This window comes from Leuciscus leuciscus (genome assembly GCF_965113295.1).
Source record: "Leuciscus leuciscus genome assembly, chromosome: 14".
In the NCBI taxonomy this organism is placed as follows: Eukaryota; Metazoa; Chordata; class Actinopteri; order Cypriniformes; family Leuciscidae; genus Leuciscus; species Leuciscus leuciscus.
The window spans coordinates 25,365,128-25,389,472 of NC_138738.1; the positions used below are offsets into that span (position 1 = coordinate 25,365,128).

General features: G+C 38.7%; 2 protein-coding genes across 10 annotated transcripts in view; one reads left to right on the plus strand and one right to left on the minus strand.

Moving 5' to 3' along the window:
• LOC309474319 (centrosomal protein of 95 kDa-like) overlaps positions 1-24,345 on the plus strand; it is a 306,785-nt gene that overhangs the window by 193,287 nt on the left and 89,153 nt on the right. For 8 of the 9 annotated variants that reach the window (XM_082136783.1, XM_082136785.1, XM_082136789.1 and 5 more), the window contains 3 exons: positions 16,170-16,281; positions 16,360-16,481; positions 19,204-19,299. In XM_082136783.1, the coding sequence (XP_081992909.1) occupies positions 16,170-16,281; positions 16,360-16,481; positions 19,204-19,299 (330 nt within the window). The remainder of the gene's footprint in view (positions 1-16,169; positions 16,282-16,359; positions 16,482-19,203; positions 19,300-24,345) is intronic. The other variant, XM_082136786.1, reaches the window with a different exon arrangement.
• The window catches only part of LOC309474436 (uncharacterized protein), an 88,414-nt gene continuing 71,861 nt past the window's right edge, over positions 7,793-24,345 (minus strand). The window contains exons 4-5 of the mRNA XM_082137027.1: positions 8,226-8,315; positions 7,793-8,034 (exon numbers count right to left, since the gene is read on the minus strand). Of these exons, the coding sequence (XP_081993153.1) occupies positions 7,824-8,034; positions 8,226-8,315 (301 nt within the window). The 3' untranslated portion in view covers positions 7,793-7,823. The remainder of the gene's footprint in view (positions 8,035-8,225; positions 8,316-24,345) is intronic.

Sequence of the window (24,345 nt, forward strand, 5' to 3'; positions counted from 1 at the left end):
AACAATCACCGATCGTGCTGATTCTGTCGTTAGGTTTGAGTTTTAGGGAGAAATGACAGTGTAATGCTGCGAAGGGAAGAAGTTGCACTAGATAGAATGCGGCTATAGTTTTTAATGGTTTTACCTCAATATATAATTTTTTATAATCTTTGGAAGCCGAAATCTAAAATAAAATCAGACTAATATCACAGACCTTAAGTGTAACCAGGCTTAGGCTACGTTTGAATGTTTAATTCTTAGTTAGTTAGTTAGTTAGTTTCAGTTTATTGTCCCCTAAGGGAAACTTGTCTTACAGCGAGGTAAACATACAGGTAACACAACAAGTAAACACCACATACACATACGAATAAACAACACAAACTACTAATTAAAAACTGTTACTCTACTACTCATCTAGGTCAAAGAATTGTGCAAATTTAGCAACCGAATTGCACTAGGTATAAAAGAGTTCTTTGTCCTATTGGACTTAAAACAAGGGATTCTGAATCTCCGGCCTGAGGGGAGGACCTCAAAAGAACAATGAAGGGGGTGATTTACACAGTCCAATATGGCATCTGCTTTCCTCATAACCTGCCTCTCATAAATATTTGTCAAGGAAACCTGTGGACAGCCTATTATCTTCCCAGCCACCTTCACAATGTGGCTGAGGTTATTTTTCTCCCTCAGGCTGATGCCCCCATACCAGGCAATAAAAGCAAAAGTAAGGACAGATTCAATAAAAGATTTATAAAATAAAGACAGAATAACCGTATCAACATTAAAAGAGTTAAGCTTCCTTAGAAAGTACAATCGTTGTTGTCCCTTTTTGCAGATCATCTCTGTATTTATGTCAAATTTGAGTTTACTGTCTATCACAGTACCCAGATATTTATACTGCTCTACCACCTCTATGCTGATTCCTTTTATATAGGTGGGTGGAGGAGAACCAGGTTGTTTTCTTCTAAAATCTATGAGCATATCCTTGGTTTTAGAGGTGTTAAGCTGAAGAAAAGACCTGTCGCACCAACTGACAAACTCGTCGACCACCGGCCCATGCTGAGATTCATGTTTCTGCAGTAAACTGACAATAACTGTATCATCAGCATATTTCAGGATGTGTCTATTACTATACTGACTCCTACAATCGTTAGTGTAGAGGATGTATAGTAGAGGTGAAAGTACACAACCCTGCGGGGAGCCAGTGGAAGAGACACGCCTTTCAGAGAGACAACCATTCACCTTAACTCGCTGTGTTCTGTTTGTTAAAAAATCCATAATCCAGCTCACAAGATTACTCTCAATATTAAATTCTGATAATAATTTACTAACTAAAACATGTGGCTGGATAGTATTAAAAGCAGAAGAAAAATCCAAAAACAAGAGCCTGGCGTGTGCACCAGGACCCTCAAAATGTCTATAAAGGAGATCTAAAAGTGTAATCTGGGCATCCTCTACCCCCCTGCTAGTCCTGTATGCAAATTGCCTGGGGTCCAGGGCCCCACCCACCCTGGACAGCAGAAGCCGCTTTACAATCCTTTCAAATGACTTTATGACCAATGAGGTCAATGCCACTGGTCTGAAGTCATTTAATGTGCTTGCAGAGTAGCCCTTTGCCACTGGAACTATGATAGACTCCTTCCAAGCCATTGGGACCCTTCCCTGTTCCCAGGACATCTCAAAAATGTCAGCAAACACCCCACAGAGCTGCTCTGAACAGCACTTCAGCAATCTCCCAGTAATTCCATCTGGCCCTGGACTCTTATTTACCTTAATTCTCTTAAATACAGACCTAACCTCCTCCTTTGTAATTGAGAAAGGTATGGATTCTCCCTGAGCCTGTTCCTCAGTTAATTTCTTTAGTTTGTCTGAAAAGTCATGAATATCAAAACGTGAAAAAAAGATGTTCAAAGCTTCAGATAACTCGCTATCATTTTTATACATTGGCAATTGAACTGATTTATTATGGGTTTTTTGCAAACCTATCATTCTTTTCACACCATCCCATGCTACCTTCAAGTTGTTACTGCCCAGTCTTTCCTCTATCTTAATTTTATATTGCAATTTAGCCTTCTTGGTTTCTGCTCTGACCTCCTTAGTTGCCTCCCTAATTTCACGCTCATCCCCCTTATGAAAAGCCCTATGTTTTTTCATTAACACTTGTTTCAGTGAGCTAGTGACCCATGGCTTATTATTTGCATACACTTTAACATAACTTTTGGGAATAATAGAATCCACACAAAAAGAAATATAACAACATACAGTGTCAACAAGCTCATCAATATCCGAAGCCGAGTCAATTAAGACAGACCAATCGGTGCAATCAAAACAACCTTGTAATTTCAGAACAGACTCATCCTCCCAAGTCTCAATCTCTCTAGTTTTAACTTCCCCCCTTTTAAGCATAGGTCTGTACACCGGGATGAGATTGATAGTACAGTGATCTGAGGATCCTATGGGAGCCAGAGGGGAGGCTTTATAAGCCTCCTTAATTGAACCATAACATTTGTCCAAAGTCTTATTTCTCCTCGTTGGACATGTAACGTATTGATAAAAATTGAGGGTTTTACTCAGTTTGCAGTTATTAAAATCCCCCATAAGCAGACACGGGGCATCCGGGGAAAGAGATTGAAGTCTTTGAGTCACTTTGTGAATAGTATCAGCAGCAGTTTGTGTGTTTGCTTTAGGGTGTATATATATTACAGTCACAAATATCTGGGGAAATTCTCTCGGGAGATAGAACGGACGAACGGAGATGGAAAGCAGTTCGATGTCAGGAGTGCATATCTTTTCCCTAACGGTGATGTTGCTACACCACCGCTGGTTTATGTATACACACACACCACCACCCTGAGATTTCCCCGTGGCTTCTGCGTCTCTATCCAACCTGACAGGCGCCCCAAAACCGCTGATCGATAAATCCGTGTCGGTGTCTTTAGACGACAGCCACGTCTCACTGAAGGCCATAATACAGGCATTCCTGTATTCCTGTAAATAGTTCGAATTTGCTTGAAGCTCATCAATCTTGTTTCTGAGCGATTGAGCATTTGCGAGTATTATTGAAGGAAGCGGAATACGCCGTATTTTTTGTCGTTTTAACCGAAGTCGGACGCCACCTCTCCTTCCTCGCTTCCTCTCTTTCCGAGAGTTTTTGCGATCATTTCCAGGAGACCTGCGCCTAGAAATCTCAGCTAGAATGTCTTCAGATACAAGCGGGTCCAAGTATATATTTCCCATGCACGGATTGTCCCATCGCATCAAACATTCCCGAGAGTATGTCCTTACCGGCTCACGTTGCTGGCTGCGTTCGCCTTGGACATAATAAATCCATAAAGTCCATAAGATGACAGCGTAGTATATCTCCATGGCGACTGTTTGAATGAACAATCGTATCTAGTCCATTTTCATCAAACAACGGATCAAAACAGGAAACTTATTTCAGCACTTCTGACAAACAAAACGCAGACAAACAAACACACCTGCTGCTGGTCGCTACAGGAAGAGTCAAGCACTGATTGCCAGGGACAATCTGGACAATTTGAAGTTTAAATTAGTTTAAAGTAGTTTGAAGTTTAAATTAGTTTGAAGTTTAAAGTAGTTTGAAGTAGTTTAAAGTTAAAAAGTTGCTAGGGTGTTTCTAGTGGGTTGCTAAAGTGTCCTGGGTGATTCCTAGGTGCTTGCTAAGGTATTCTGGGTGGTTGCTAGGCAGTTGCTAGGGTATTTTGGGTGGTTGCTAGGTGGTTGCTAGGTGGTTATGGGTGGTTGCTAGGGTGTTGCTAGGGTATTTTGGGTGGTTACAAGAGTGTTCTGGGTGGTTGCTATGGTGTTGCTAGGGCATTTTGGGTGGTTGCTAGGCGGTTGCTAGGGTCTTTTGGGTGGTTGCTAGGGTATTTTGGTGGTTGCTAGGGTGTTCTGGGTGGTTGCTAGTCGGTTGCTAGGGTGTTATGGGTGGTTGCTAGGCTGTTGCTAGTTTATTTTGGGTGGTTACTAGAGTGTTCTGGGTGGTTGCTATGGTGTTGCTAGGGTATTTTGGGTGATTGCTAGGCGGGTGTTTTGGGTGGTTGCTAGGATATTTTGGGTGGTTGCTAGGGTCTTCTGGGTGGTTGCTAGGCAGTTGCTAGGGTGTTTTGGGTGGTTGCTAGGGCGTTCTGGGTGGTTGCTAGGCGGTTGCTAGGGTGTTATGGGTGGTTACTAGGATGTTTTGGGTGGTTGCTAGGGTGTTGCTAGGGTATTTTGGGTGGTTACTAGAGGGTCCTGGGTGGTTGCTATGGTGTTGCTAGGGTATTTTGGGTGGTTGCTAGGGTCTTTTGGGTGGTTGCTAGGGTGTTTTGGGTGGTTGCTAGGATATTTTGGGTGATTGCTAGGGTCTTTTGGGTGGTTGCTAGGCGGTTGCTAGGGTGTTTTGGGTGGCTGCTAGGGTGTTCTGGGTGGTTGCTAGGCGGTTGCTAGGGTGTTATGGGTGGTTACTAGGATGTTTAGTGTGGTTGCTATGGTGTTGCTAGGGTAATTTGGGTGGTTGCTAGGGTCTTTTGGGTGGTTGCTAGGCGGTTGCTAGGGTGTTTTGGGTGGTTACTAAGGTCTTTTGGGTGGTTGCTAGGGTGTTTTGGGTGGTTGCTAGGGTCTTTTGGGCGGTTGCTAGGGTATTTTGGGTGGTTGCTAGGGTGTTCTGGGTGGTTGCCTGGGTGTTCTGGGTGGTTGCTATGGTATTCAGGGCGGTTGATATGGTGTTACTAGGTGGTTGGTAGTTGTCACAGATGGTTACTATGGAGTTTTTATAGAGTTCTTACTTAACTAATCACTATTAGCATGTAGCTATTCACTGCTAGCATGTGTAGCATGTTGAAAGTGCTGTTTGCTAGCATGAGTCAAAAGAGCCAAACCTCATCTCTATACGATGTTCTGATACAGAGATATAGGTCTTGCTAAACGGTTGCTAGGGTACTCAAGTTTGGTTGCTATGGAGTTGCTTGGGAGCTGGAAGCTTTAAACTTAAGAAGTTTAAAGTAGTTTGAAGTTTACTCAGAGTTTATGAATTTAGAGTTTATAAGTGTATAAATTGATGAGTTTATAAGTACGAGTTTTTGAGTTTAGAGTTTATAAGTTTAAATGAGTTTAAGAGTTCAGAGCTTATTAATTTATGAGTTTAAGAGTTCATAAGTCTATGAATTCATGAGTTTATAAGTTAATTAGTTCATAAGTGTATGAGGTTAGAGTTTATAAGTTAAATGAAGTAAATTTAGTAGTTTGAAGTTTAAATTAGTTTGAAGTTTAATTTAGTTTGAAGTTTAAAGTAGTTTAAAGTTTAAAGTAGTTTGAAGTAGATAGATAGATGAGTTTATTAGTTTAAATGAGTCTCAATGGCTCATATAGTATATAGAACGGCAGTTTGGTTTAGTCTTCAAGGTGTTTAGATTTGAATTTTTTATCTAGTTTTGATCGTCATTTTTAGGAAAACCGTAAGTCCGATCAGTTAGAAAAGGTACATTGCTAGGGTATTCTGGGTGGTTGCTAGGCGGTTGCTAGGATATTTTGGGTGGTTGCTAGGGTGTTTTGGGTGGTTGCTAAGGTGTTCTGGGTGGTTGCTAGGCGGTTGCTAGGGTGTTTTGGGTGGTTGCTAGGGTGTTTTGGGTGGTTACTAGGATGTTTTGTGTGGTTGCTATGGGGTTGCTAGGGTATTTTGGGTGGTTGCTAGGGTATTTTGGGTGGTTGCTAGGTGGTTGCTAGGGTGTTCTGGGTGGTTGCTATGGTATTCTGGGTGGTTGCTAGGGTCTTTTGGGTGGTTGCTAGGCGGTTACTAGGGTATTTTGGGTGGTTGCTAGGGTCTTTTGGGTGGTTGCTAGGGTCTTTTGGGTGGTTGCTAGGGTGTTCTGGGTGGTTGCTAGGGTGTTCTGGGTGGTTGCTAGGGTGTTTTGGGCGGTTGCTAGGGTATTCTGGGTGGTTGCTAGGCGGTTGCTAGGATATTTTGGGTGGTTGCTAGGGTGTTTTGGGTGGTTGCTAGGGTGTTCTGGTTGGTTGCTATGGTGTTGCTAGGGTGTCCTAAGGTATTTTGGGTGGTTGCTAGGGTGTTCTGGGTGTTTGTTAGGCAGTTGCTAGGGTGTTCTGAGTGGTTTCTATGGTGTTGCTAGGGTGTTCTAAGGTACTTTGGCTGGTAGCTAGGGTGTCCTGGGTGGTTGTTAGGCAGTTGATAGGGTGTTCTGAGTGGTTGCTATGGTGTTGCTAGTGTGTCCTAAGGTATTTTGGGTGGTTGCTAGGGTGTTCTGAGTGGTTGCTATGGTGTTGCTAGGGTGTTCTAAGGTATTTTGGGTGGTTGCTAGGGTGTTCTCGGTGGTTTTTAGGCAGTTGCTACGGTGTTCTGAGTGGTTGCAATGCTAGGGTATTCTAAGGTATTTTGGGTGGTTGCTAGGGTGTTCTGGGTGGTTGTTAGGCAGTTTCTAGGGTGTTCTGAGTGGTTGCTATGGTGTTGCTAGGGTGTCCTAAGGTATTTTGGGTGGTTGCTAGGGTGTTCTGAATGGTTGCTATGGTGTTACTAGGGTTTTCTAAGGTATTTTGGGTGGTTGCTAGGGTGTTCTGAGTGGTTGCTATGGCGTTCTAAGGTATTTTGGGTGGTTGCTAGGGTGTTCTGGGTGGTTGCTATGGTGTTGCTAGGGTGTTCTAAGGTATTTTGGGTGGTTGCTATGGTGTTGCTAGGGTGTTCTAAGGTATTTGTGGTGGTTGCTAGGGTGTTCTGGGTGGTTGTTAGGCAGTTGCTAGGGTGTTCTGAATGGTTGCTATGGTGTTGCTAGGGTGTTCTAATGTATTTTGGGTGGTTGCTAGGGTGTTCTGGGTGGTTGTTAGGCAGTTGCTAGGGTGTTCTGAATGGTTGCTATGGTGTTGCTAGGGTGTTCTAATGTATTTTGGGTGGTTGCTAGGGTGTTCTGGGTGGTTGTTAGGCAGTTGCTAGGGTGTTCTGAGTGGTTGGTATGGTGTTGCTTGGGTGTTCTAAGGTATTTTGGGTGGTTGTTAAGGTTTTCTGGGTGGTTGTTAGGCAGTTGCTAGGGTGTTCTGAGTGGTTGCTAGGGTATTCTGGGTGGTTGCTAGGGTATTCTGGGTGGTTGCTAGGGTGTTCTGGCTGGTTGCTATGGTGTCCTGGGTGGTTGCTAGGTGGTTGCAAAGGTATTTTGGGTGGTTGCTAGGGTGTTCTGGGTGGTTGCTAGGCGGTTGCTAGGGTGTTCTCAGTGGTTGCTATGGTGTTCTAGGCGGTTACACAAACACACACACACACACACACACACACACATTAACCCTCTGAGGTCTGAGGTGTTTTTGGGGCCCTGGAGGTGTTCTGACATGCTCTGACATTTGTTTTTTTTTCAGTTATTTATAAACATGTTAATGGCAAAAGTGTAAATTCACTCTATATAACACAAACAGGGCTAGCATAATATCTGATCAACATGCTTGTAAATCTTTGTATTTTTAAGAGAATAATGTTTATGCGTGGTTATTTATAAAAATTTCAGCAACTTTCTTTTTTTAAGAACACAAAACACATTCTAAATATGTGCCCACAAGACTCTTGACTAATATATGTTGTCGTTTCTAGTTCTGGCTTCAAAATGATGTGAAATTCATCCTGCCTGATCGTTCTCTTAAAACAATACATTGATTTAAACATTGTAAAACAGTTTTTTTTTGTCAGAAGAGGTTTATGCGTGGGAGGGGTAATCGCTCATCAATATTAATGAGATTCAGACCAGGGGTGTGACATAGACACTCCCCCAATGACTAATGGGCCATCAAGAGAGGCAGCCTGAACAAAGTAGAGGAGATTCAAAGGTTTTGTTTTTCACTGTTTTATTGTAATTCCTCTATGAGGAGGAACTAAATGTTTTAAATTTGCAATGTTTTAAACTCAGCTGTGGTCCAGGTTCCCGTGCAGGCAGGAATCTCAGAGTCTGTGGAACCATATCAATGTCAGTCTCTGTTTTCCATGACAGAGTAGACTGCTTGTTGCTTGTCTGAATGTTTGTCTTGGCCCTCTTTGCAACAGGTGTCTGATGATCACCATCACCTTTATAGCTGTAAAACAAACAAACAACTGTGAGCATGTTTATTACACAAAATATAACAACTGCATTTCAATCATTATAAGTAACATTGGCCAGATGCAAAGCCATACAGACACATAATGTTTGTATGGACTATGTAAAACCAGAATATGTAAACAGAATTATACTAATATCTGAAAGAAAGGGAATAAGTGTACTTACTTTTCAGTTGTTCTCAAAACTGAACGACACCTGTCACGTGCCCTCCCAGTGCGAGTTGCAGGTGAGGGTGAGAGTGATGCTACCACATTCCTATAAAAATAATAATATTAATATTAATAAAGGTTGAACAAAGTACTATGCCAGCACATGCACAACTGATGGGCATTAGCATGCTGATAAGATAGCACAAAGAAAAAATATGTAACATTATCAACCAACCTCCAAAAATAAATAAACTCATACAGGCTCATATTGTAATAAGTATATAAACAAAATTGCACAAACATTGGTAAATATGTACTTACTCTTTCTGACGTTCAACTGTGTTGCTGCGCGCCCTCCGAGTTGCAGATGAAGGAGATGCAGCATTCCTGTTTTAAAAAAAGTTGAAAACTATTATAACATAAATATTTCAAAGTATATTACCATTAGTCTATATGAATAACTGATGCAAATAATTGTAGACACGTGCTGTAGGCATATATTGTGTGTAATGGGCCATTACGGAGATAGCACAACGCAAACATTAACACATTTGCAATTCATCAGCTGGGCATATTTACACATTTCAGCACATACACACATTTGCAATAGATATTTGCAAGCACTCTTCATTTAAATATAAATTACTCTGAATGGAAAGTATGGAAATGGTCCAACCAGTAAAATCTGTAGCCTACGTTTATTTAAAATAGCTTGTCAACTAATTTCTCTGTACTGTAGGCTAATTGGCCTACGTGTTGTAGCCTAGTCATTAAAATTAAATAAAACAATTTAGTTCATATTTAGGTTTAAATAAAATCTTTTTTTATTTTTATTTCATTTATGTTGATTATATGAAAAGTGAAAAGCATGAGTCAGATCATGCGCAATCGCGAGACAAATGGAGTGGGCAGAGAAGATTTTGACCATTTCATTAAGTTTATTTTTTGTATAAAGCCTTTCTTTAAAGTGAATTTCGTTTTGTATTAATTGTATCTTAATTTTAATAGTTGTTTCATCAACCAAATGCCTGTATTTAAAACATAAGAATTAAAAATAGCAGGAACTGGAGGCCTCATAAATGAACCCAAACTCATAAGCTTTGCCTAAAATACCAGAGAAATATATAGAAAGCTCGAAATGTGTTATTTTAAACAAAACTATTAAAAACGAAAGAAAACAGACTGCATGAAGCCTCTCTCCTACTTTATAAAGCATAGCCTAGACAATTTAAATATAATTACTCTGAATGACAAGTATGGAAATGGTCCAACCAGTAAAATATGTAGCCTACGTTTATACAAAATAGCTTGTCAACTAATGCAAGTAAATTTAAAAAGACTTACTCATCCGAAATATCCACGGCTGGATCAAGTCGCTCTTCAAAAATACAAACGTTCGTTGTCAGAGTCCTGTTCTTCTTCTGAGGAAAAAGTGAACTCTTCATCACTATCCAGGACGAGCTGAAGGGCTGTGTGTCATCTTCCAACGGCGCAGGAAAGTGAGTGAATATAGCTGGTTTTAAAGCATTTCAGGGGGCTTTTTACCTTATTTTGCATAGATCACCTCAGCACATTATCTTATGAATAGCGCGCTCTGCGAGTGGGTGTGAACTCATTTCAGGGGGTGTTTACCTTATTTTGCATATCACCTCAGCACATTATCTTATGAATAGCGCGCTCTGCGAGAGGGCGTGAACTAATTACAGATAATTAGATGAGACGGGAGAAACTGTACTTCTCTTTAGTTTCATACAGATTACATTGCAGGAGAATATTTGTTTTGAATGTGAACTGTTTTATTTTAAAGTAGAAATTTAAAACTTTCTTTAGACGCATGTTTCATGGTTGTGTGATAAGTATTCGCTGAGTTTTCCAGACTTGTTTCAGAAAGATTTTTGCGGAGACAGAGTGAGCTGAAAGCGCACCCTGTTTATTTTATTTATTTAAAAATAAAAACAAGGTTTTGATGTTAATGTGAGTGTACACAAAAAAAAGAAGACCCTCTATAGTTTATAATCATGTATTTATTTTATTTATATGACCATAAATGACGGATTTTTTTAAGTTTATGTTGCTGCTATGTGAAAAAAATCCAGCAAAACGCGTGGGCGCGTTTCTCGACCTCAGAGGGTTAACTCGCATACACTCACACACACACACACACACACACACACTAATTCGATAACACTTACACACTCAGAGTTTATATGCGTTTAGAGTTTGAGTTAAAATGAAGTAAATTTAGTAGTTTGAAGTTTAAATTATCTTAAAGTTTATATAAGTTTGACGTTTAAAAAGTTTAAATTATTTTAAAGTTTAATTTAGTTTGAAGTTTTAAGTAGTTTGAAGTTTAAAATAGTTTGAAGTAGATAGATAGATGAGTTTATTATGGCGCTTTTCCATTACCAGTACCAGCTCAACTCGACTCGCCTCGTCTCGGCTCGGCTCGCTTTTCGCTCCGTTTTCCATTGCAGATAGTACCTCCACAATAGTACCTGGTCGTCATAGCGACGCTGCAGGAAACTGCCGTGACTTAATCTTTTACGCGAGACGCGCGAGATACACCCGCTACCCACACACACAGGACAATGGAGGAAATCGAGTGTATGCTGTTTTTGTTTTTGCTGTTTTTTATTCAGGATACTCCGTCTGGCGCGTGCAATGATGACGCAGTGAATAGTGACGATTCTCTCTGACCAATCAGCAGTCTGCCTTGTTTTCACGTCACATTTTAGGATCGCCTCGGCTCGCTTTAGAACCTCGCCGGAGGTGGTACGAAAAAAAGTACCTGGAAGCAGGTACAGTTACAACTTTTACACAGTGGAAAACCAAACAGAGCCGAGGCGAGTCGAGGCGAGCCGAGGCGAGCTGGTACTGTGTAGTGGAAAAGCGCCATTAGTTTAAATTAGTCTCAATGGCTTTTATATTATATAGAATGGCAGTTTGATTTAGTCTAGGGTTTCAAGGAGTTTAGATTTGAATTTTTGGCAGTTTGATTTAGTTTAGGGTTTCAAGGGATTTAAATTAGAATTTTTGGCAGTTTGGCAGTTTAAAAAACCTGAACATTCCGAAATTTTAATTCAAATGGTTTTTTCCGAGTTTTGATCATCATTTGTAGGAAAACCGTAAGTCCGATCAATCTGAAAAGATAGAGCACACCGAGTCAGAACAGTCTGAGTGTTTGAGCCAAGTTTGGAGTATGTAGAGTTAAAGCTCTATGAGGAGTTTGAGTTGTAAATTTTTGGGGTCAGAATAATAATAATAAGTTTAAGTACAATATCAGTAAGTTGGCTTTCTCAAGCCAACTTAATAAGTTTAAATAGGATTTCAGTAAGTTGGCTTTCTCAAGACAACTTAATAATAAGTTTAAGTACAATATCAGTAAGTTGGCTCTCTCAAGCCAACTTAAATATAATAAGTTTAAGTACAATATCAGTAAGTTGGCTCTCTCAAGCCAACTTAATAAGTTTAAGTACAATATCAGTAAGTTGGCTTTCTCAAGCCAACTTAATAATAAGTTTAAATAGCATTTCAGTAAGTTGGCTCTCTCAAGCCAACTTAATAAGTTTAAGTACAATATCAGTAAGTTGGCTTTCTCAAGCCAACTTAATAAGTTTAAATAGCATTTCAGTAAGTTGGCTCTCTCAAGCCAACTTAAGTTTAAATAGGATTTCAGTAAGTTGGCTCTCTCAAGCCAACTTAATAATAATAATAATAATAATAAGTTTAAGTACAATATCAGTAAGTTGGCTCTCTCAAGCCAACTTAATAAGCTTAAGTACAATATCAGTATGTTGGCTTTTCCAAGCCAACTTAATAATAATAATAATAATAAGCTTAAATACAATATCAGTATGTTGGCTTTTCCAAGCCAACTTAATTATTGATAATTTTGCAAAATGCAAATCCATTTTTAAAAGAAATTTAATATTAAAATAAATGTTTCAGTGTCTTAATTAAATTATTTTATTATAACAACATTACATGATTGGTGTCATGGTGCTGTGACCATCCTTGCAGGCTCACTATTGGCTGATTCAGTGGTTGAGGGTGGCCATTTTGGGTTGACATCATTGTAGTCCTTAGTTCACAACACTTAAGTGCCACTTATGTCAGCACTTAAGAATCAGTCTTAGACTTTGCTGAAAGTCTCCTGCTCTCAGACAAGTCCTACTTTAAAAAAAAAATTGATACTCAAGTCAAATCTTAAGACTGTTCTAATAGCATTTCTAACTATTGTTACGATCGCTAGGGGTCAGCTGTAACAGGAAAAAGGAAGAGTCACACTACCAGAAAGATGCCCAATAACAAGAGCTTTATTTACAATAAGGGTTTAGTGCCAAAACAAGGCCAAAATGCTAAATATCTTAGGGTCTTAACACTATGCTACCGTTTGATCAAGGAAAATTTAATTTAATGTGTACCTTCATTAAGTCAAGTGCTAATCAAGAAATAACAGTCAGCAGCCAATCAAATTTCAGCAGCTAATAATGTTAAATTTAAATGGCCTACCGTTACAAAAATGGACGCATTCGTACTTGTGTGAAAACAAATATGTGTACCAAATTATATAAAAATCAGCCACAAGGTGTCTTTATAATAAAGAACTTTTTTCACTAAATAAACTTCTAAAAACTTTCTTTAAGCCCTAACAGTTATCTTATTAGGGGCTAAGCACCGAAGGTGCGGAGGCACCTATTGTATCTGTTCCCGTTCTTATTATTATTATTCTTCCGCCATGGGAGTCTATGGCAGCCCATAGAACCGATTGCGGGAAAGTTGTAATGGTTTGACATTCTGATAGAGATGGATAATGTCCCAACATTAAATACACCAATTTTGGTGTGTCTAAGTCATTTCCTCTAGCGCCAGCACCTGTCCAAAGTTTCACTAATATTTTGCTAATAACTTTTGAACCGTAAGGCCAATCAACAAAATTATTCCTGAGCTCATGACGGTTCGATTGCACCCTATGACGTCATTTTCCGTCATAAAAATATGGCCGCCATCTTGAATTTTCCGAAAAAGCTACTTTTTCGAACTCGTCCTAGACCATTTGTCCGATTTGCACGAAAATTTAACCAGATCATCTTCAAGCAGTGGTGACAAAAAGTTGTGGAATTCAAATTGATTCGTCAAACCGTTTTTGATAAACGCTCGAACAAATTTTACGTAGCGCTTGCAAAAACAGTCATAAGGCTGTATCTCCGCAACGGTTTATCGTATTCAGACCAAACTTGGTACATTTCATCACAAGCATGACCTGAGGCTACATGCTGCGTTTCGGCGCAGCGCCACCTACTGGTCCGGAGATATGAAAAATGGCTATTTTTGCTTATAACTTCTGAACAGTTTGTCCAAAAATCATAACATTGGTCTCGTTAGATTCAGGGCAACATGCCGAGTCGACTGATATCCAATTTTACCATATCGGCCATTTTGACTGTCGGCCATTTTGAATTTTGTGTTAAAATGCTGTATTTTAAGAATGCATGAACGGATTGTTACAAAACTTGGTATGGGTCATCAGCACGATGTCCTGAAGGAGCCTGAGAAGTTTTGAAACAGCGTCACCTAGTGGTTAATCTTTTTTTTCAAATGCTTATAACTCTTGGGTATGGTCGACTTATTTTCACGAAACTCATCTCATTAGACTCCTGAATCCTTGCCGAGTCCAACGATACCAAACATGCTAGGTTTCGCCTTACGGTTTGTGTAGTGTTGTGATTTAGCGCTTAAAAAACATTTGGCTATATCTTCGAAACCGCTAGTCCGATCAAGACGAAACCACCGTCAGAAGTTTGGAATCATAGGTCGATAGCCATACGCACATGCCCAAATGCGAAAATATTGATAGTAAGGGGTAGTAAAATCCAATCAAAGTCATGTGTCAGTCATTTTTTACGTGTTTTTTCATATAAATGTCTATAACTCCGAAGCGAATTGAGATATTTTCACCAAAATTGACACACATATGTATGGGCTCACTCTGAGGACACAAAAAAAAATGGTGGGACTGAGCCTCTTGGTGGCGCTATAATAGAACAAAACATGAAATTTCCATTGACTTCAATACAGTTTTGTGAAATAAAATGCTATACTTGTGTATAAGTATAAATGCATTGGTGTAATATTACGAAACTCAGAATGTGCCATCAGCACCACCCCCTGAAAGTACTCAAAATATTTCGAGACAGCGCCACCTAGTGGTCAAAAGTTATAACAACATTTCCAATAAGGCTAATAACTTTAGAATAAATCTGGCTATTGAAATTGCACTGGTCTTAATAGATTCCCTGGGTCAAGCCGAGAACATAGATACCAAGTTTTCCTTATTTGGCCTAACTTCCTGTCCGCCATCTTGATTTTCATTTAAAACCTACTTTTTCGAACTCCTCTTAGACCGTTTGTCCGATTTTCACCAAAATCGAATCGTATCATCTCCAGACTGAGCCGACTAAAAGTTATGGATTTCGTGTCGATAGACGAAACCGTTTTCGTATAGCGCAGCAGCAAAGTTGAGGCATGATGCCAAAAGGACTATTCAGGCTTTATCGCTGCAATGCCTTGACATATTGACACCAAACTTTGTATGTGTCATTGTCACTTCACTCTGACCACATCACATCAGTTTTGTAACTGCGCCACCTATTGGTCGAAAGTGATAATCCATTAAATCATATTTTTTATTACTGTTTATATGATTTTTCAGCTATTTTGCCTAAAATCCTCTTTAAATATCTTTAATTGCTCATTGTTGCAGTTGGTCTGACACTTTCAGCAATGTTGGCATGTCTTGTCGTTTTATTCTGCTTGGCCCCGGTAATTGCTGCTTGCAGCTATATTTTTTATGTGTATCTATCAAATGTATCCATCATTCTAATATTCTGACAAACATACCATGTCAGCTCTAGACCATGCAAAAAGTTGTCAAAAGTAATTTGATCCATTAAAGAGTTTATCTCTTACGATCAGAAATTTTGTTGGTGTGGCCCATTATGACTAATATGCCTGTATCTTGTGTCTTAAAACCTTGTACGTATGGAGAACAAGTCATTCTGAAGAAACATGCCTAATGTAATGCATTTCTGATGCTTGGGGACTAACAGCAAAATTTGAACTATCAGCCATTTCAACTGACAGATGAAGGCTGGAATACTAATATCCACAGAATAAGATTTTTTTAAACTAATATTTTTCTATCAATCTCCGTTTTAAAAGACTGAATAACTTATGTAACAGATAAATGCACAGAACCAGTTCGTTTGTAGAACTATTATCCATTAACATTGAAGTTTTATATAATTTACAAAGTAAGTTGTGAGATGGTTATAGATCATTACATTTGAATACTTAAAAAAAACGTAAAAAATACTTACCTTTTAATATATCCAAATAATTTTGAAAGGAATATTTTTGTCAAGTTGCCTTACATGATTTAACGTATTGGTGTCCATTTAAATTAAAGAGACGATTTCATGTTATATTATATATGTTTGTAAAGACACTTGTATTTAATGTTGTGATATAAATAATAAATCAAACACTTGTGTACATACTAAACTGCAAGCATACAAGTAATCAAACAGACAACGCATTCTCATAACCTGACATCAGCTCAGAAGCACCCACAGAATTATAATTTGTACAAATAAATGATTAAAATATTTCTTGCAGGCAAAAATAACATGCAAGCATAGTGCACCAAGCCAAAAGCAGTTTAATGTGCAAAAACTCAAAAGCTGTTGAAGAATGAAAAAGACATAAGTATGTTTTGTCGTTTTCCGTTTTTTTGTTGTATAGAAATGTAACGTTTTGTATTAAATAGGCTTGGAGCAACATTGAGGTGAGTAAATGATAACAGAATGTCAATTTCTAGTATTCTAGTGCTGCTATGATGTATATGTACTGTACTGTATGTGTTAAACTGGCTTTGTGTTAAACTGGCTTTGTGGTGCAGATGTTGAAGCATGCTCTGGGTGAGGTTGGAGAGGTGTGTGAGCCAGAAGAGGAAGATAAACAGTCTCATCATAGCAACAGCATCATGGAAAGACGCACTCCCAAAAACATAGGTATGTCAGGTCCTTTCAAACCACTGCCATCATGTGACAGTACCCCAGATAACTTAACATGCCTGTGTTTCTATCTAGGTTCATGTCATGCTAGCGCTCATGCACACTCATTGTTGGACTCCCCTCCACCTGCACAGCGCTCCTTTCAGCAAGATGCTCTGATCAAAGAGCACAGCCAGCTACGGCACAAGAACACCCAGGTACATCCCACACAAAATGGGTAACACTTTATAAATATATATTAATAAAGTACTTACAAATCATTAACAAACTATTAGTTTATAGTTAATTCATAGTTAATAAATGGTATTCTCTACAATGTTAATATATTAATTGACTATATACATAATAATGAGTTCTTCATTCATTGTCTCTGTAATTAACACAATTTTGATTGTTTAATTAGCTTGTAGTAAAGGAATTGTTAATTGGTTATGAGTAAATAGTTCTCACTTTAGGTTAGGTCACGGAAAATGTCATTAAGTGCTTTAAACCAACCTTTATTAAACATTAATTGCATTCATATTCAGTGTTCCTAAAAATGTTTTCAAATACATGAAGCACACAGTCTATATGTGTGTTAGGGATGGTAAGATTCACAGATTCGCATCGGTGCATCGGCATAAAAGTATCAAAATCAAAATTGAGTTTTTTTAGCTTTTAGTATGAATATGTTATGCTTAAGGTTATGAATAAGCTGGTGTGTTCCAAAACAATGACAAAATTTGCATTTAGGAGATATAAGCATTCAAAACTTAGTCTCTCACTTCCGCTAAAATGGATCACCGATTTTTATGACATCACCGCAGACTTCAGCTTCTCATCACATCTTCTGCCCAATCAAATCCTCTCTAGAATCTAAAGCGTCCCGCTCCCTATGCTATAAATACCACCTGGCCAAAGGTTGGAAAAAAGGTTGGAAACCACTGACATAAAATATAAATTAACATGGCAGAGGTAGAGCTGCATCTTCTACCAAATAATTACAAATCCAATGTTTGGAAACATGCAAAGTCAGAAGGCACTTAAGTTCATTTATGATTTGCTGTCTTACAATTTTTTTACTAGTAAAAAGTGGCCTACATTATTTAAAATATATGTAGTCAGTGACAGATTACAAGCATATTAAAATAAAATAATTCTGTATTTTCAGCTTCAGAATCATGAATATTTTTATTCTGGTGTCACCATTGTCTTGTGCATTGGGTTACCAGCACCAAGTCCAAGCCTATTAATTTCCACCCAATGTAATACCAAATTTAGCATTTTAATCAACAGTACATTTTTTGTTAACCTTTAACCATATGTCTGGGAGTATCGCAATATCGTATCGAATCATGAAATGAGGGTATCGTTACACCCCTACACCATTGCTGAGTATTTTCTCCTTAAATCTGCAGTGAACCAAAGACAGTCTCAAAAACACGGTTTGAAATCGCTGGTATTTCTGACGTCACAAACTACCTTGTAACATAGGAACTACTTTTGGAGGAACTAATTTAGCTCCTACTTCAGAGTAGGGTCTAAACCAGCACTAAAGGAACTACTAGTGTAGTGTACGCTGATTGGCCGAACACACGCGAAACACCAGCACCTGCCATTTAAAAAAAAAAGCTGTGTGTAAACAGAGATTATAGCCTATATATTTACTCCACAAACTAACTCTACGAACATGATAGATGGGCCTCTTAACCTTTACGCTTAGGAAAAAATCCAATGCAACCTTGATGGGACCAATCCAAACATGATTTTGTATTTCTGCTCAGTTAGCAACACTGGACATCAACCATACGCTAATACCTTTTCATATACTGTCTACTTTATTTGTATAACAGTTCTGTTAGACAAATGTATTAGACAGGACTGTTAGACAAAACATAAACTAATGAACACGGAGAATGCGAGCACTGTGTGCGTTCTCAGCGCCGTCAAAATAAATGTCTGCGGCGCCGTCAAAATAAGTTACAACAAGAAGCGTGGCTTACGTCACTTCAGAGTTCCTACTCTTTCCTAGGGTAACACTGGTGGCTAGTTCCTAGAACTAAGTTCCTAGAACTATCCGGTGTGAAAGCCCCTAATGACACACGCAAGTGTCTGACCTTACATAAAGCCACAATACTAACTTTGACAACAAGGTGTTTAGTCATTTAAAAAAGAAATCTATTTCATGAATAGTAGCTGTTCTACACTAACATGCATTTTTTGCTGGTTTCAAAACACACCACGCTGGATATAGCCTGCCATGGTGACATATCCTCGGATAAACTCCTGCGATCCAACAGCTAATGCCTGCACATTGCCTTGAGATTCAAGCCGGGGACACATTTAACGACTGTAAGGCCGATTATGAATGTAATTTGATACTTGCGACTGATCCTGCCTAAACGCTCTAAGTCAGAGACCGTTGTGTTCAGTCGGTATTCATAGTCTGTGTTTAAAATCAGCTCCAGTCATTGGAAACAGTCTGTGTGTTCAGTTCAGTTTTAGAATGTTTTCAGCTTGTCGTTAAATGTGTCCCTGGCATTGCATAGGATGACTTGACAATTTCACTCACGTGAAACACAATTTCACTCACAATGTCACATTTGCATAGGCCATAGGCTACTATTTGAATTCATGATTAATGGTAATTTCAAATAACCTCTTCAGAACGTTTAAACTTGATTTCGTTTTTGTTTATGTTTCTGTAAAAATGTCGTTCGTTTAAGGTTTTTGTATTTATTCATTGAACCGGTTCTGAGCCCTGACTATAAACTAATCGTTTTCAAATGATTTGTAAGTACTTTATTACTGTATACTTATTATAAAGTGTTACCGCAAAATGCATCAGCATACATTTTTAAAGATTTATAGCCCAACAGCCTGATCATTTGGGCTGAATGCTGATTTTAATTTATTTATTTTAATTTGATTTTTGTGTAGTTGGCAGGCTCAATCTGTAAAGATGATAAACTGAAGCGATTAGTGGAACAGGAGCGAACAGATATGACCACTGAGAGACTTGACGCTCAGCAAACGGTCAGTGACATTTCCTCCTCATTTGTGCTGCTTTATAATGTGATCGCCGAGAAGGCTAGCTCAATAATTATGTTGTCCTCTCATAAACAATTACATTACATTCAGTAGCACTAATCTCATGGTTTATTACACCATCTGCATGGATGGTAAGTCACAGTATCACTCCATGGATGTAATTCGCAGTATACCTTTGTTATTTTTATTTTTTTGTGTGTGTATAGAAACGTTCTCATCCACAGTCAATTAGTCACACAATAACACTGGTCATCACTACGACACTGTGAGACTGCTTCTGAGATTACACTTCCCAAGTAATTTTCCCTGAGAAAATCTAGGGATGGAGTGAAAGTGAAAAGGGTACTGAAATGTTGTTGTTGTTTTTTACTAGGCTTCATACATTTAGATATCTATATCAGTATAAATCCCATTTTAAACCATACCTGAAAAGCATGATCAATTAGGGATGGTGGGAAAAGTACTGTGAAGTTAAGCTTCATGAGACGTGTTACTAAGGGATAGTTCACCCAAAAGTTACGATGTTTTGAAGAATATAGTTAGCCAAACAGTTGAGACTTAAGCCAGGGACACATTTAACAACTGTAAGGCCGATTATGAATGTAATTTGATACTTGCGACTGATCATGCCTAAATGCTCCGAGTCAGAGACCGTTGCGTTCAATCGGTGTTCATAGTCTGTGTTTAAAATCTGCTCCAGTCATAATTTGGGCAAAACATTTCTATCTGGATCATTTAGATCGGTCGTGGGCCGTGTCTCATCTGGTTGCCCATTGATAGCAACATTGCCCAGCAACATTGCTCAAAAAGTTGCCCTGTGTATCATCACCTTTACTGTAACATAGGAATTAAGAGGGTAGGAATTAAGTAATGGTCAGGCACTGCTAATCAAATGCCTTTGATTAATTGATCATCAGAAAGTGTAATCACCTCTGTAAAAGCAGAAGTTTTGGCAATTTGCTGGTCATGAACATTCAGGTGTGTGTTAAAACAATGTCAAGGAGGAAAGACATCAGCAATGATCTTAGAGAAGCAATTGTTGCTACCATCAATCCGGGAAGGGTTACAAGGCCATTTCCAAACAATTTGAAGTCCATTACTCTACAGTGAGGAAGATTATTCACAAGTGGAAGACATTCAAAACAGACACCATTCTTCCCAGGAGTGGACATCCCAGGCAATTTACCCAAAGGTCAGACCATGCAATGCTCAGAGAAATCGCAAAACACCCAATAACTACACCTCAGACTCTACAGGCCTCAGTTAACATATTAAATGTTAAAGTTCATGACAAAACAATTAGAAAAAGACCAGACAAGTATGGCATGATTGTTGCAAGGAGAATTCCTCTTCTCTCTAAAAAGAACATGGCAGGATAGCTTAGGTTTGCAAAGTTGCATCTGAACAAACATTAGACTTCTAGAACAATATCAGGACAGACAAGACCAAAGTGAAGATGTTTGGTCATAATGCACAGCGCCACGTTTAGTGAAAACCAAAAGAGCTGGTGAAGGGGTTATGATTTTGGGCTTGTTTTGTTGCCACAGAACCTGGGCACCTCAGTCATTGAGTTGACCATGAACTCCTCTGTATACCAAAATATTCTAGAGTCAAATGTGAGGCAATCCTTCCGACAGCTAAAGCTTGGCCAAAATTGGGTCATGCAACAGGACAATGATCCCAAGAACACCAACAAAACTACAACAGAACGGCTGAAAAAGAAAAGGATCAAGGTGTTACAATGGCCCAGTCAAAGTCCAGACCTCATCCTGACTGAAATGCATATTTCAGTTTAGGCCATATTTTCAGTCATTTTAGTCAGATGCATTGACATTGTGACTGTGCCTCAGATGCAATCAACTCTGTGTCTGTAAAGGTTTGAACCAAATGACCCATACAGACGGCCCATATAAACTGATGGGTGTGGATAACAAAGAAACCGCATTGCTCAGAGTAGATTGCAGGGTAGATTGATCTCCTGTGTGAGGTCCTAAAAGTTTTGTATTGTTGTAGCCCTTTTGTCTTCATGTATAATGTTCTATCTCACAGACAGAACTTTGTCTTAAGATTCTTTGAAGGCCGACACGATGACATCACTGCTGAAGAACTATGCTTCACTACTACCTTCAATAAATTCTTCTCCCTGCAAGAACTCTGGTCAAGCTTACTTATTTTATGTATTAAGAGAAATCTAATACATTGGCGAGCCACCCAAACAATCACTCTGCCAAATATAGAGAAATCCTTCAATACATACTTATACAGTGCTCTATTCTTGATACATTCATACATTTTGTGTACTAAGTAAACTCTCATCAGGGTCAGGCCAGTTTAGTAGCTTATTAGCTACAGACACAAATTAATCTTTAGTTCTTTTGTCCTGGTTACAGGTACTCTAAAACGACGGCCTGAAGGCAACAACTGAAACTCATAATGGATGGTCATCAATACAAAGAATGACTGGAGCCGCCTTAAGAACATAATTATAAAAAATTTCAGTAGGACCAGTCTGATCTACACCAATAATTTTCCCTGCTACTTAACCTATTTTTATTAGTCAAACTTAAAATGCTATACCATGCTACAACACAGAATGAACAGAATGAGACATGCTACAACACAGAATTTCTGACGTCACAAACTACCTTGTAACCAATCAGGTCAACGAGTGGATCTCTGAGCTGGTGTGAGTGAGTGAAGGTGGGGCTAATTTGCATATTCATAGAACCGTGTATACTAAATGAGGCAAGGGTGTAGAGTTACATTCAAAATATTTTAAGTTTTTTTTTTTTTTAAGGAAACATTTTTAAATGTGTCATTTTGGTGATCAAAGATGAGTTTTAAGGGATGAAATTATTGACTACAGGTGGACTTTAAGATCCAAGTTAAAAAGAGAAATACATTTCTCTACCACTAAATGGGGCCGTATTGTCTAAGCCAGCCTTTCTCAAAGTGGGTGCCGCGGCACACTGGGGTGCCGCCTGACTGTGTCAGGGGTGCCGCCAAAAAATTACGTAGGCTAAAAAAAATAATAAAAAAAATCGGACATTTCATATATAAATATATTTGAATTTACATAAATACATTCTTCTTCTTTTTAACCCTTTCGCACGTACGCTCACACCGGTGTGATCAGTCTAGGCTGGTCCCTGGAGCACCGGTGTGATTAGAACGGTCAGTGCATGACGTGATCAACTGCTAAATTCAAATGTGCTCTCGCGCGTTGGCTGGAGCTGAGCCAGAGACAGGCGCGCTCAGAGCTGTCATATATCACAACTTTTCAGTGTTTTCATCCACATAATGTTTGTTTTAGGTTTCAGACATAAGTACTAAAAAAAACAATACATTATACACACTGATGTCAAAGGAAGAGGCAATAATAATCCTTTCCATTATAATTAGTTGTATTCATATCAGATACACATTGTGTAAGTAACTTTAAAGTTTACTCTATTCTTCTCCCAGTTCACCTGCCACTTACTTTTATGTATTTCGGGAGAAGTGGATGAACACTTCCACTTGCATATATTTGACAATCGGAATATCAGATATTGCATGCCATATCTAACAAATTTGTGAATATTTTGAATAAAAAAGGAAAAATGACATAAAAGCAGATCATCATTCATTCAGCACTGTTGTTGCTGCGGTGTGTCACGTGACAAGCAATGACGCGTCACCATGGAAACCATAAAGTGACAGTGACTTGAAAAACTCACGCTGGCGGGTCAGCCAGAATATTTAAAATTTACGTGTGAAAGGGTTAAACATATGATCTGATCAATAAAATTGTAAATTCATTTTAGATAAATATATATATATATATATAATTTACATTTACATTTGGGTTATGCAGTGTTTTTAAATTATATTTTACACTGGGGTGCCTTGAGATTTTATGCACTTTTGAAAGGTGCCCTGACTGAAAAAAGTTTGAGAAAGGCTGGTCTAAGCTGAGGAAAAGGAATAAATAATAGTCTAGGATGGGTCTTTGGCTTTTCCTTGACTACTTCATAACTATTGAAGTAAGAGCTACCAGCCTAAAATCATTAAATTCCTTTGGAGCACTAGTCTTAGCTCCATAACAGATATATAGACAGGGAGAAGAGGCACAACATTATGATCTGAAAAACTGATAGGAGGGCCTGCTATGGCTTTCATTGCTCCCTTGATAGATCCATAGGTCTAAAATCTTATAATGTCAAGTATAGCAATTGACATACTGCTAAAAATCACTAAGAGTCTTCTTTAAGTCACAGTTATTGAAAACAAAGTTTGGAGCATCCGGCAAAATTGATTTAAAATTTTGTAAAACTTCACTGGCAATTCTAGCTGCAGTTTTATTGTTTGCTTAGAATAAATGTCTACAACTGTAATACATATCTGTGAAAATTCCCTTGGTAGATAAAAGGGTCTTCAAAATTCAATGTCAGGAGAGTAAATCATTGCTCTTACTTATATTCTTATATTTGTACACCACCTTCGATTGATATACAAACAGACCCCTCCACCCGGATTTTTTTCCCCCTTACCTCTGTGTCCCTATCTAAACAGAGTGGCGGACGGTCACGGACCCATCTATCACCAGAGTGGAATCAGTCTTGTGGAGTGAACCATGTCTCAGTTAGTGCCATGTCTCTGTTTTTTGTTACCGTGGTGTTCCCATCATCTGTTTTTGTCCACCATTTAATTAAGCCACTGTTCTTTAAAACATGATGACGTTATATTTCCCATCTTTGCGTTTGCGTTGCCTATATCGTATTAAGCTACTTGGTCTGCCACCATTAAAGTATTCTTACAGCGACTGATTTGGCTCATTGCCACTAACATCATTCTCTTTCTGAAACCTGTAGTAAACCGCATTCACCGGTTCTAACTCGATAGCAACACTAACTCAATAGCGGTTGACCAGAAGACTGCAATTATTTCTCATTTACTTGATTACAATGAAATGAATATGTCCCGCCTTCTAAATAAAAAAGCCAATTGCCAATTGGTAAGCCATTGCATCACTGCAGCTGCCGTTAGAAG